This window comes from Dama dama, chromosome 24, assembly GCF_033118175.1.
Source record: "Dama dama isolate Ldn47 chromosome 24, ASM3311817v1, whole genome shotgun sequence".
Lineage (NCBI taxonomy): Eukaryota > Metazoa > Chordata > Mammalia > Artiodactyla > Cervidae > Dama > Dama dama.
The window spans coordinates 48222806-48236179 of NC_083704.1; the positions used below are offsets into that span (position 1 = coordinate 48222806).

At 38.7% G+C, this 13374-nt stretch overlaps 1 protein-coding gene across 2 annotated transcripts in view; it reads right to left on the reverse strand.

The window, feature by feature from the left end:
- The window catches only part of APPL1 (adaptor protein, phosphotyrosine interacting with PH domain and leucine zipper 1), a 32689-nt gene extending 19386 nt beyond the window's left edge, over positions 1–13303 (reverse strand). Inside the window, exons 1-7 of one of the 2 annotated variants that reach the window (XM_061128318.1) lie at positions 13133–13303; positions 5247–5345; positions 3966–4025; positions 3375–3446; positions 2354–2441; positions 903–944; positions 270–328 (exon numbers count right to left, since the gene is read on the reverse strand). In XM_061128318.1, the coding sequence (XP_060984301.1) occupies positions 270–328; positions 903–944; positions 2354–2441; positions 3375–3446; positions 3966–4025; positions 5247–5345; positions 13133–13186 (474 nt within the window). In that variant the 5' untranslated portion in view covers positions 13187–13303. The remainder of the gene's footprint in view (positions 1–269; positions 329–902; positions 945–2353; positions 2442–3374; positions 3447–3965; positions 4026–5246; positions 5346–13132) is intronic. The other variant, XM_061128317.1, reaches the window with a different exon arrangement.
- Between the last annotated feature and the right edge of the window lie 71 nt (positions 13304–13374).

The window sequence follows — 13374 nt, forward strand, 5'->3', positions numbered from 1 at the left end:
CAGTTGTTAATTGCGATGTGTTGTTGTTGTTTAGTTACTAAGTTGTGTCTACCTCTTTGTGACCCCATGGTCTGTAGCCCACCAGGCTCCTCTGTCCATGGGATTTCCCAGGCAAGAATAACAGAGTGGGTTGCCATTTCCTTCTCCGGGGAATCTTCCCAACCCAGGGATTGAACCCACATCTCCTGTGTCATCACACAGGTTCTTAACCACTGAGCGGCCAGGGAAGCCCGTTAACTGTGATACTGAAGGAGTAATATGTACCAAACCTTGTCATTTTCTCTTTTTTTGGACAATCTGCTATATCTGTTAATTGCAGCATCATGATCTGGAAAACAGAAATGACTATCAACAACAATGTAATAATACTTTGCAAAACTTATAAGTGCTTTAATGGGTTTCACGTGTCCATCTTTCAACAGATATACTGAAGCAAAATAAGAATTCTCTACTATGTGATCAATGAACCCTTATGTTCCTCACAGCCACACAGAAACACCCTAAAGTGTGTTTCTATTTATTAAATTAGTAAAAACATTTAACTTCAAGGAAACAGTAGTCTACTAAAAGTTTTTTTTAAGTATTTTTAGTACAAAAACAGCAAATGCTCACTAAAGAAAATTTGAAATATACAGGAAAATAAAGAAGGAAAAATATATACCACCTTCTCAGGTATCATGAAGGTAACAAACCACAAGATTTAACTTCCTTTGAAATTTTTCTTCTAGGACAAACAGTGCAACTTAAATAACAACAGATTTAAATAATATTCACTTAAGTTTTTAATTCGGTTCATTTCTGTTTGATTATTACATAAAATCTAGCTACAGGTTTATGTTGATAAGGAAATGCATCATTTGGGCCACTGCAAGAAATAACTGTACAAAGTAATCAGAGCTTACCATTACTGGCAATCTGAAACACTTCCTTTAATGTCAATATTTCTGGAAAAGTTCAAGAATAAGTTTAGCATATTTCTGAACTATCTTAAATTATGTTTAGAAATTTAAGCTATAATTAAAACTCCAAGTAACATTTCAAACTTCAACATTTAAAGTGAAAAAGTTACTGTGTTTCAACTAGCCCTAGGGAACATTTACTTTCATTAGCAACTGTTACACCACCACAGAAATTGTACTTGCCACAAATTATAATGACAGAAAAATAAATTTTAAAACTACTTCAAATTCTCAAATATACAAATATCCTGATTTAGTACCAGAATCCAGCTTACTGATCTTCTGATAGTGACTCTAATAAGTTCAAATGCTGAATGAGAAACATTTTATTGACAAGATTTTGATATTCAGTCCCCTTAGACTGAGAAAAGAGGTCTTGTTTCTTGACCTTGGAAAAGATTATTCTTGAAGATTACAAAGACATTTTAATTCCATCTCTAAAATACATCTTTATTCCATGTATCATTAAATACTTTATCATCACTGATACATTAGCTCAATATTTTTATTCTATCTGCATATTGTGTAGGTAAGTCTGTATGACTGTCTGAGATTGTATATTGTAAGAAAGCAAAGTTAAGTCTATAAAGCTCTCATTTTATCACCTGATAATACTAAATGGGGGGGGGAAAACCCACCACAAGCTACTGAGACATGAAGTGTTAGAGGGGCCAGCCCCCATACGTCCCATCACTCCAACCCACCCACATAGCTCATCTCCTATGCCACTGTCCCAGCTGAGGCCTTGGTCACACCTCACTCCACTTTCACAACTTCTAGGTCCATCCTCCTAGCACCCTCCAAAAACAGTTAGAATAGGTCCACTTCTTAAAGACCTCCATTGTCTTCTCTTTACTTATAAGCTCAACATCTTTAGCATGATCTAATCTATTTCTAGAGGTGTCCCCCACCATGCCTCAACACATCCAACACTGCAGCCACACTGGATTTCTCAAAGCAAGCCATATATTTCTACAACCCGTAACTTTGTGCTTTCTGGTCCCTCTAATAAAACAATGACTCTCTTCTCTTGGCAAATTCTTCTTCATTGTTTAATGCTCATGTTACATCTGTGGTGAAGCCTTCCTGATACCCTCCTCTGAGCCAGCCTTCACAGCACCATGCTCATCCCAAATTACAAGAGACAGAGTACCATAATTATGTTTACCCATCTCTTTCTCTGAGCTTTTTCAAGGGAAGTGGCATCTTACTCATATCAGTACTCCTCAGTATATAGCTTAACATCTAGCAGGAGCCCCTATAAATGTTTAACAACTGAAGTAAAAGTGACACTTGCTACAGTCATAAATGGTTAAGGTGTACAGTAATACATATTTTATAAGCAGTGATCTTCTGACAGCTAATGAAAGTAAACATAAGCTTTAGTTCAATACCTTTCAGATCTCTTTCTTTAAACTGGGTAATGGGGAACATCATGGCATCAGCAAGCTGTGTTGAAAGTACCGCATGACAAGAGCTAAGCTGGTAAAAGAAAGATCAAAAAACCCAAATAACTAAAAAGAGACAATCAACCAGCATTATGGAAATTACACAAAATCTAGTAAGAAGGTGTTGATACAAGGACTTCTATGGCATCCAGCAGTTTAGAGTCTGCGCATCCACTACAGGGGTCACAGATTTGATCCCTGGTTGGGGAACTAAGATCCCACTTGCCCTGTAGTGGAAGTGCAGTTTAAAAAAAAAAAAAAAAGATGTTGATAACATGTACATAAAAAGGGAACACTAATATCACATAATTTTGTGATAGTCAAAAATATTCCATTAAAAACTCTCAGAAGAAAGCATGTGATAACCTTGGATTTAGCAATGACACAAAAGCACAAGCAACCAAAGAAAACAGAAACTGGACTTCATCAGAATTGACTTTCATGCATCAAAGGATACGGTCAAGAACACAGAAAAACAACCCACAGAATAGCAGCAAATATTTACCAGTCACGTATCTGATAGGGGACATGTATTCTTTAGAATGAGGAACTCCTAAACATAGTACTAAAACACAACCCAATTAAAAAACAGGCAGGGAATTCCCTGGCAGTCCTGTGATCAGTTAACAGCTTAACTCTTCTCTCCCTGCCTACATCAAACAACACAATGAAAGGCTGAATGTTACATGAGAGTCAAGAGAGCACAATTATACATTTATTCCTTGAAAACAATTTGCTTTAATCAAAAAAAAAAAAAGAAAACAATTTGCTTTAATCAGACATATATAGTGTTATTTTTATAAGACAGTCACCAAGATTTGGAAACAAGGTCCTTCTTTAAATAGTAATCTTTTATAATTGAGATTTACTCATAAAAATCATAATAAAAGTTCCCAATAAAAGCTAAACAACTTGAGTAACTTAATTATAAGATCACTTATCCAAGCAAAATAAAGTAAGTATTTACCTCATCTATAACTTTTGAAAATTGCTGCAAAGTAGAACTCATAACTTCATCATCACCTCCCAGTGGAAAACGCTGAGAAGTGAGAAACAGAGATGAAGTAAAGGTCCAATGCTCTGTCTTTTGTGACTGGTACTGTAATTTTCATTTTTAAATAACTTCAGAAAACTTCACAAATTTTGAATAAGCTCTAAAAACATCATTTTTATAAAACAGTGTAATTCATAGAAGTAGTACACATTAATTAAAATGTCTGCTAAGTAACCAATCAACATGATATATAGGAATGCACACCACACTAGGAATTCAGAGATTTAAAATTAGCTCCAGTTCCTCTGCTAGCCAGCTGTGTAACCTTGAGCAAGCCTCAGTTTCTTCATTTGAAAAAAGAAGCAAATCAGATAACCTCTGTCTCTAACATAAAGTCATTAAAATTAGACATAAGTGCATAATGGAATTTCAATGGCGTATCAAAATTACCTTCTATGAGTTCTAAAATGCTTAGGATTACTGAAAAGAAATTCTGTTTATCTATATAGATACTGTATCACTACACATTTTAAATCATATTTTTAAAACTTTCATAGACAGTACCTGTTTTTCATATTCTTTTAAAAGTTTTGAAGTCAGGTGTGTTGCCGCACTTAATTCATTCTGGAAAACATGCACATTCAAATTAACACAACAGTACAGATAAAGAAATAAGTTTTAATTGAAGATACCTACGCCACTTTTATTCATCACTTAAATACTGTACAACATGTTCTCTTAAATAACTGGAAAGGGAACTACAACTAAAGCACTTTAAAGGGAGACTCAAACCATGAAATAGATACCATCAAGGAATTTAGCAGTATTTCAGACGTGTGCTTTTTCTTTTCAGCTAATAAAAACTAATAGTTAAAGCTAGAAGTAAGCTATATATAATGTTATTTTGCAAAATCTTAAGTTAGTCTACAGTGTTGACTGATTATCCCTGTTCTCTACATGCTGAGACTAGACCATGAAGCATTTAATAACATACAACCAAAGTGTGGTCAACCTAGTCATGTAGTTCAGCAACACAACCATAGGAAGGTAATACTTTTTTTTAAAGACTTTTTTCAGTGATGAGTATAATGACAAATGTAATTTTTCTTTTACACATTAATCTGTGTAGTCAGAAATCAAATTCTTGAGAGACCTATCACTAAGAAAAATAAATAGCTATCACAGTAACTTTAAAGTACCTAATGAACGTTTGAGTTCAGAAAGAAGAGAAATTAAGGAGAAAAAAAAAAGAAACTGGTGCTCTTAATTAATCCCAAGGAGAGTTTATCATAGGACCCAGGTTGCTGTTAAAGCTTATAATTAAGGTGCATAAACACAGCCTCAAATCTTTTGTCTGTTCAACTAAAAAATCTAGTTGCCTTCTTTTAAAATTCATCTTCTGATACCTGGGAGCTATATCTAATCTTTATTACCTTCTAACTAGATAGAGGCTAGCTACTTATAAGTTCTCTGCTCAAAAAGGGGAAGTATCACATAAGATTAAAAACATGATTAGAGAAAATACTGGTGACAATATGGGATTTTCAGTCAAATCTTAGGCAAAGATCACCATCAATGAGTTTCGCTAAGAAAGTCCTTACTGTGTTTGGGGAAGAGGAGCAGATGCTTCATCACTTTTGTAGTGCTACAAACTATACACCAGTAATGGAAATGTGAGCTCTGTAACACAAAATACTGAATCTTCCTTCATCTATTCAACAAATGTTTATTACTCTGCAACACAGACAGGGCTAAACACCAGTAAATAAGAGACATACTATTTCTGTCTCCATGGACTTCAAGATTCACTTTATAAATGCACTGAGTCAGCCTTTAGTTCTTTACCTGTGCATCATAAATCCGATGCATAGCCTGATACAACTGGTTCATATAGTTGGAAATAGCTGTGGCATCTTCTTCAAATACTCCCAGTAAAGACCTTGTCTGTATAAAATAAAAGCAGTAAGTTTATGTTAACCATTATATAAATCAAGTGGAAATCTTTTTTTTTCCCCTAAAGGAAGGAAAAAATCATAGGATACTAGAACTTTTAACAGTTCTGAGTTTTAATCTATTTTCTCTTTTTTGATAGAAATGCCAAGATGTCGGAGTTCTTTATTCTCAATTTCACTTCATTAAAACAGAGAGATTTTCCAACTATGTCACGAAACCTTAGAAAGAACCACAAAGGTATATTTTTATGAATTAGAAAGTTTGCAATTAAACTAAGACTAAATCTACAGACTCAGATAAGACTAAATTAACAGTACTGCATGTATAAATATTTTAAATATCTTTTCTCAGGATAATTTAGTATGATTATTTCTCTTTTTCCAGTCTCTTCTAGTTGTATTGATATCAAACCCCTCCCCACCGCAATCCAAAATCACACCACAATGCCCCTTTCCATCCCCAACATGGCCTATAAAATGCTAACAAGATTTTTTCTGAGTGCAGACTTTGGGGTTACTTTTTCTTCTTCTTTATACATTTCTATAGTGTTAGGCTTTTTTTTTTTTTTTTTTGCACAATGAGCATGGGCATGTAAAAGTTACCTGCACTTTCAGAGTAAAAACTTGTCAGTCAGTAAATGTTAAGACTGTTAGATATAAGGAAACAGCATATTAAGGCAAACTATGATCACCTTTTTATATCTTATAGGCAGGCAAAGAATTAAATTTCAACAATTATTGAGATAATTACAGCTTAAAATCTAAAAAGCAACTTTGTACTTTTATTGTCAGTCAGTTCAGTCGCTCAGTCATGTTCAACTCCTTGCGACCCCACGGACTGCAGCACACCAGACTTCCCTGTCCATCACCAACTTCCGGAACTTGCCCAAACTCATGTCCATGGAGTTGGTGATACCATCCAACCATCTGATCCTCTGTCATCCCCTTCTCCTCCTGCCTTCAATCTTTCCCAGCATCAGGGTCTACTTTTATTGTACAATTAGTTCATTTACACCTTAGCCTTAGAAATTGGTTTTTAAAAATCAACTTCTTTCTTAGCTTCCTATTTTCAGAAGCAGCAGCTAAGTCACTATGATTGAAGAAAAAAAAAAGCAGCACAAAATCCTGCCCGTATATGAATCCAGCTTATCTCAGTCCGGTACTTCCCAATGCCCCCGAGATTTAAAAATGAAAAAAATTTATACGATCTGAAAAGAAACCAAATTATGCTTCAGAGACTTAAGTCTGACAGAATTTTTTTTTTTTCTTTTTAGCTCTAGTGCCCTACTCCCATTCCCCAAGTGCTATTTTAAGATGTAAAAAAGAAAATGTCATGAAATCTTGTTTAGGTAATTCCATTCCTAAGAAAAATCTGCCACTTAGGTTTTTCTTTTTATCTTCAAAAAATGATCATTCTAATTCAAGGAATAAAACATTATGCAAAAACAGGTAGTAAACTTAAAAAGATGTTCTTAGCCTCAAACAGTGTTGAAATAGCTTCCCTGTGTTTTTAAGTTCATAATATCAAGTTCAAAATTGTATAATGACTGTTTAAAGTTAGTAGCTTACACAAATGCAATCAATATGGTACCATTTCATAGAATCGATGATGACATCCACTATGAGCTGCACCAGTTTTATGGTGGCTCAGACAGTAAAGTATCTGCCTGCAATGCAGGAGACCCAGGTTCGATCCCTAGGTTGGGAAGATCCCCTGAAGTAGGAAATGGCAACCCACTCCAGTATTCTTGCCTGGAGAACACCATGGACAGAGGAGCCTGATGGGCCCCAGTCCATGGGGTGGACATGATTGAGCAACTGAGCATGCACGTATAACAAACAAAATAATGCTGGCAATTAAGCTATGAATTCAGATTTTCTTATGTTTTGAAGTTTTTACTTTATATTCATGGGAACAGATCTTTGGCAGAATTTTATATGTAACTCTCACGTAAACACAAAAAAAGAAAACACAAGTTGCCTAAATTAATACAGCTCTAAAATTTCAACTTTATTTATTTTTTTGGCTGCACCATGCTGCATGTTTCTTTCCCTGACCAGGAACTGAACCTGTGCTCCCTGCATTGGAAGTACAGAGTCTTAACCACTGGACCACCATGGAAGTCCCTGTAATTTCAACTCTTGTATTTTTTTGACATAAGAGTCATCACTAAAAAAAAAAAAAAAGAGTCATCACTAGCCATGTTTTCACATCCAGTATTATTCTGTACCACAAGCAGGTGACAAATATTTCTTAGAAGCGCTCCACTTTTATCTTCAGTATTTTCTTCCAAACTATTGATATCCAGTCAGCAAGTTTTGATGGCAACACTTGCTTCATTTTACCAGCTGTCAAAGAAATATTTTCAGACAAAAAACAAGACTGATAATCCTTCAAGTGGTTGTTAAATTGATTTGTTGGCTCAACATTGAAAAGTTGCACTTGGTCAGCCATGTGACTAGGAGAAATAACCAAGTGTGTACATTTGCAGGCAATTACAAGTAAAACAACATCAAGTATAAGAGGCATCTCAATATAAGAGATATAAAAATGTGAATTTTAAAAAGTACGCCTCATATTTTATGAGTATTTCACATTATGCCAAAGAGAAAAGCCTCCATTTGAGACTGAAGTTTGTCTTCCCAGTTCTAGCTTGGGTGAATCATTGATATTTATCTACACATCAAATCAATTATTTTTTAAAGATCATCTCTGTTCTTACTGAGACTTCCCTGGTGGCTCAGGCGGTAAAGCGTCTGTCTATAATGTGGGAGACCTGGGTTGGATCCCTGGGTGGGGAAGATTGCCTGGAGAAGGAAATGGCAACCCACTCCAGTATTCTTGCCTGGAAAATCCCATGGACAGAGAAGCCTGGTAGGCTACAGAAGATGGGGTCACAAAGAGTCGGACATGACTGAGAGACTTCACTTCACTTCTGTTCTTACTAAACAGAAAGTTTCTCACTTAAAAACAATATATAAACATGGATAAGGTATCTAGTATAGGCTTCAGATTTCCTACTTCAACAAATGATATCTTTTGCAGAATAGTACAGTTTGAGCAAGATAAAAGCTAAAAATGTTTTTGTTCAATTATCTGGATTTGGACTTGCAAACATACCTCTGTTTTAATACTTAGTTACTGTAAAGTAAAACTAAAAAGAGGGGCTTCCCAGGTGGTGCTAGTGGTAAAGAACCCACCTGCCAACGCAAGAGACGTAAGAGACCAAGGTTTGATCCCTGGGTTGGGAAGAACCCCAAGGTGGCAGCCCACTCTAGAATTCTTGCCTGAAGAATCCATGCACAGAGAAGCCTGGCAGGCTACAGTCCACAGGGTCGCAAAGAGTTGGAGATGACTAAACCAACTTGGCGCACACAACAAAACTAAAAATAACTGTAATTCAGGGTAGTCTTTCACAACTTCCAAGTTCTATTTTATATAGCAGTTGGCAGGCCACGTTTGATTAGGATTAAATAATCTAATAAATACATCTATATCAGGAGCTTTAAAAGTTTTCCTCCTTTCTATTATCAACTTCTTAGACTATATGCTAGATAAATCCTGTACAATGACATTGTACAGGAGACAGGGATCAATACCACCCCCAAGAAAAAGAAATGCAAAAAAGCAAAATGGCTGTCTGAGGAGGCCTTACAAATAGCTGTGAAAAGAAGAGAGGTGAAAAGCAAGGGAGAAAAGGAAAGATATACCCATGTGAATGCAGAGTTCCAAAGAATAGCAAGGAGAGATAAGAAGGCCTTCCTCCGTGACCAATGCAAAGAAATAGAGGAAAACAATAGAATGGGAAAGACTAAAGTACTCTTCAAGAAAATTAGAGATACCAAGAGAACATTTCATGCAAAGATGGGCTCAATAAAGGACAGAAATGCGATGGACCTAACAGAAGCAGAAGATACTAAGAAGTGGTAGCAAGAATACACAGAACTGTACAAAAAAGATCTTCACGTCCCAGATAATCATGATGGTTTGATCACTTACCTAGAGCCAGACATCCTGGAATGTGAAGTTAAGTGGGCCTTAGGAAGCATCATTATGAACGGATCTAGTGGAGGTCATGGAATTCCAGGTGAGCTATTTCAAATCCTAAAAGATGATGCTGCTAAAGTGCTGCACTCTTTATGTCAGCAAATTTGGAAAACTCAGCAGTGACCACAGGATTGGAAAAGGGCAGTTTTCATTCCAGTACCAAAGAAAGGCAATGCCAAAGAATGCTCAAACTACTGAACAATTGCACTCATCTCACACGCTACCAAAGTAATGCTCAAAATTCTCCAAGCCAGGCTTCAACAATACATGAACCGTGAACTTCCAGATGTTCAAGCTGGTTTTAGAAAAGGCAGAGGAACTACAGATCAAATTGCCAACATCTGCTGGATCATCAAAAAAGCAAGAGAGTTCCAGAAAAACATCTATTTCTGCTTTACTGACTATGCCAAAGCCTTTGACTGTGTGGATCACAATAAACTGTGGAAAATTCTTTAAGAGATGGGAATACCAGACCACTTGACCTGCCTCTTGAGAAACCTGTATACAGGTCAGGAAGCAAGTTAGAACTGGACATGGAACAACAGACTGGTTCCAAATTGGGAAAGGAGTACATCAAGGCTGTATATTGTCACCCTACTTATTTAACTTATATGCAGAGTATATCATGAGAAACACTGGGCTAGATGAAGCACAAGCTGGAATCAAGATTGTTGGGAGAAATATCCATAACCTCAGATATGCAGGTGACACCACCCTTATGGCAGAAATCGAAGAAGAACTAAAGAGCCTCTTGATGAAAGTGAAAGAAGAGAGTGAAAAAGTTGGCTTACAGCTCAACATTCAGAAAACTAAGATCATGGCATCTGGTCCCATCACTTCATGGCAAATAGATGGGGAAACAGTGGAAAACTTTCTTTTTGGGGGCTCCAAAATCACTGCAGATGGTGACTGCTGCCATGAAAGTAAAAGACGCTTACTCCTTGGAAGGAAAGTTATGACCAACCTAGACAGTATATTAAAAAAGCAGAGACATTACTTTGCCAACAAAGGTTCGTCTAGTCAAGGCTATGGTTTCTCCAGTGGTCATGTATGGATGTGAGAGTTGAACTATAAAGAAAGCTGAGCGCCGAAGAATTGATGCTTTTGAACTGTGGTATTGGAGAAGACTCTTGAGAGTCCCTTGGACTTCAAGGAGATCCAACCAGTCCATCCTAAAGGAGATCAGTCCTGGGTGTTCACTGGAAGGACTGATGTTGAAGCTGAAACTCCAATACTTTGGCCACCTGATGCGACAAGCTGACTCATTTGAAAAGACCCTGATGCTAAGAAAGATTGAAGGCGGGAGGAGAAGGGGACGTCAGAAGATGAGATGGTTGGACGGCATTACTGACTCAATAGACATGAGCTTGAGTAAACTCCGGGAGTTGGCGATGGACAGGGAGGCCTGGCATGCTGTAGTCCCTGGGGTCGCAAAGAGTTCAACATGACTGAGGGACTGAACTGAACTGATGTTAGATAAACAGTCCAGATAAGAACAAAAATTTATGTCCCAAAGCATTAATTTCGGCTCTCTATATAAAACTACAAAAGTCCAACAACAGGACAACCATATTAAGTCAGTCAAGGAAACACGCAACCTTTGAGTTGTTTATTCAGTATGTAATAATGTGTGAAGATACTTAAGTTATGATGTGTAGTTAAAGCCAAATAAAAATCATTATGCACAATATAATCTCAATCACATTAAAAGGTGTAAGAGAAAGAAAAAAATCTACAAAAAAGAAAGCAAACTATTAACAGAGTTTGCTGCTGAATACTAGACAGGTAACTGTGCTTTCCGTAACTTTAATTTTTCTGAAGCAAACAACTATTATTTTTATAATCAAGTACAAAGATTAAAACTTTCACTATCTATAACAGGTGAAATTTAGAGAGTTAAGTGACTTGCCATAAAGTAGAAGGTACCAACTGGCAGTAAAGATTAAAACCCTTATATCCTAAATCCCAAATCCAGGGCTTTCTTTCTTGCCACAAGTTTTCCCCTAGAATTGCTTCCCAATGTCTTCCCTTTCTAAATCTCAGTTGTCCCAATTAACTTTCCCACATAAATATTAACTAGTTCAGATTTATTACTTCTAGAAATTGAAAGACTATCAATGTGGCTATTTCATTAAAAATTAATACTAATATGGCACATGCTTGTAAAAAACAGAAAAACAAAACAAAACAAAACTAATGCTCAAGTTGTAAACTTACTGTGTGAAAACTCAAGAAATTAGATAAGTTAATAGATTATACCCTCCTCGTAAGTCATGGCTAAGGGCACTGTGTAACCCATTCTGAGCAGTCTTTATGAGCAGCTGTAAAAGCCAGGCCAGGTAAGAGAAGAAAGGTAAGGCAGCCTGTTGAGTCTTATAAAAAAAATAAAATGACAAAGTGTACCTGACCAATACATCCCAGAAAATTTTTGCTAAACATCTGAAACAAATGTAGCTTATAACTTTATACTACAGAAGTCATTAAATATGTGAACTGGCTATTATTCTGGCAGTCAAAATAAGCCAAGAAGTCGGTCTCTCTTTGTGTCAGTATAGGCTGATAAGAGTACATTACCAGCAGGGATCAGGCCTGTGAAGATAACTTTCAGCGTGAAAAAAAAACCCAATCAATTCTACAATCAGAGCCCAACTCCAACTTGGCAGTCAAAACTGGCACCATATCCATGGCAGATAAGACATACAGGAAAGTGGGATCTAGCCTCTCCCTCCTGTTCTTCTGGAGTCATATTAAACCATCAAGACACATGAAATATGTGTAACTGTAGTTCTAAACGAACATTTCGGAAAACTATCTTCATTCTAAGTGGTAGCCCAACAGCAACATCGTCTCGAATCCCTTACTGTGTAAGAGGACAGGCCTAGGGATGAAGTTTCTCAGCCCAAGTTCCAGCCCCCACCAGCATGTTTTTCTTAACATAGCTGATTTCATTCTTCAGCACTGAAAACATAAGTCCCTGTTACGTCTTCCTGTCTTAAGGAAGAGACTGTCTTAAGCTACAGCAACCACCCCAGCATCATCCCCAATGCACAAAACACGGGGCTTTTATTTTGATGAGTTTACTAGAGCCGAGTCTGCAACCCGGGCGCAGCAGTCGTGGAGCCGCAAAGGCGCCATCCACCTCTCGGCGTGCACGGCCCGAGTGACAGCGGTTGCACTCAGGGTCACGACACTCGGCCCGGAGGCTCTGGGATCTGTGACGGGCTTCGCCGAGGGCTTTCCGCACGAGCTAATCAACAGACTTTCAGTATTTCCCCCCCAAAATTGTCCATGTCCTTTCCTAGCCTGGTCAGAAATCATTGAGTCTACAGGGTCTTTTCTCCTCCTGCATTTCCTCCGAAGAGGTTTTCGAAAAGAAAATTCCAGGATCTGGATTTATCACCTCACATCACAGCAATTAAAAAGCATCTTTTGTCAAATACAAGGGAGCCCCGCGCGCGTAGCGACCGCCGGGGCCCACCAGCCACGGCGGCGTCGGTTCGGTCGCCGCCCGCCGACTCCCAGACCCCGAGCGCGGCTTTCGGCCCAGCGACACAGTCCCACGCGGGCCTCGGGAGGGCGGCCCGGCCTCGGCAGCTCCGGGCGCCGCCCGCGACCGGCAGGGATACTGGGGGGCGGCGCCCACCTGGGCCAGGGCGGGCACCTGCGGCCACGGCCGCGCCAGGCCTGGAGTCGGCCAGCCCCGCTCCTTCCCTCGCCTCCCGCCGCCTAACCTGTGGGCTGTCCTCCAGCGTCTCTTCGATGGGCAGCTTGTCGATCCCCGGCATCGTGGCAAACGGAGGGCGGTGGCAAGAGACGAGGCGGCCGCCCACAGCTCTCCGCACCCGCCCGCCTGCAGCAGCTGACCCCGACCCGCCCTCTCTCGCTGGCTCCACCGCCCTCGCCGGGGGCCGAGCGGCCGCGCGATTGCGCGGGAAATCCCGCCCCGCCGGCCTGCCTGCTCCGCCTCTCTGCG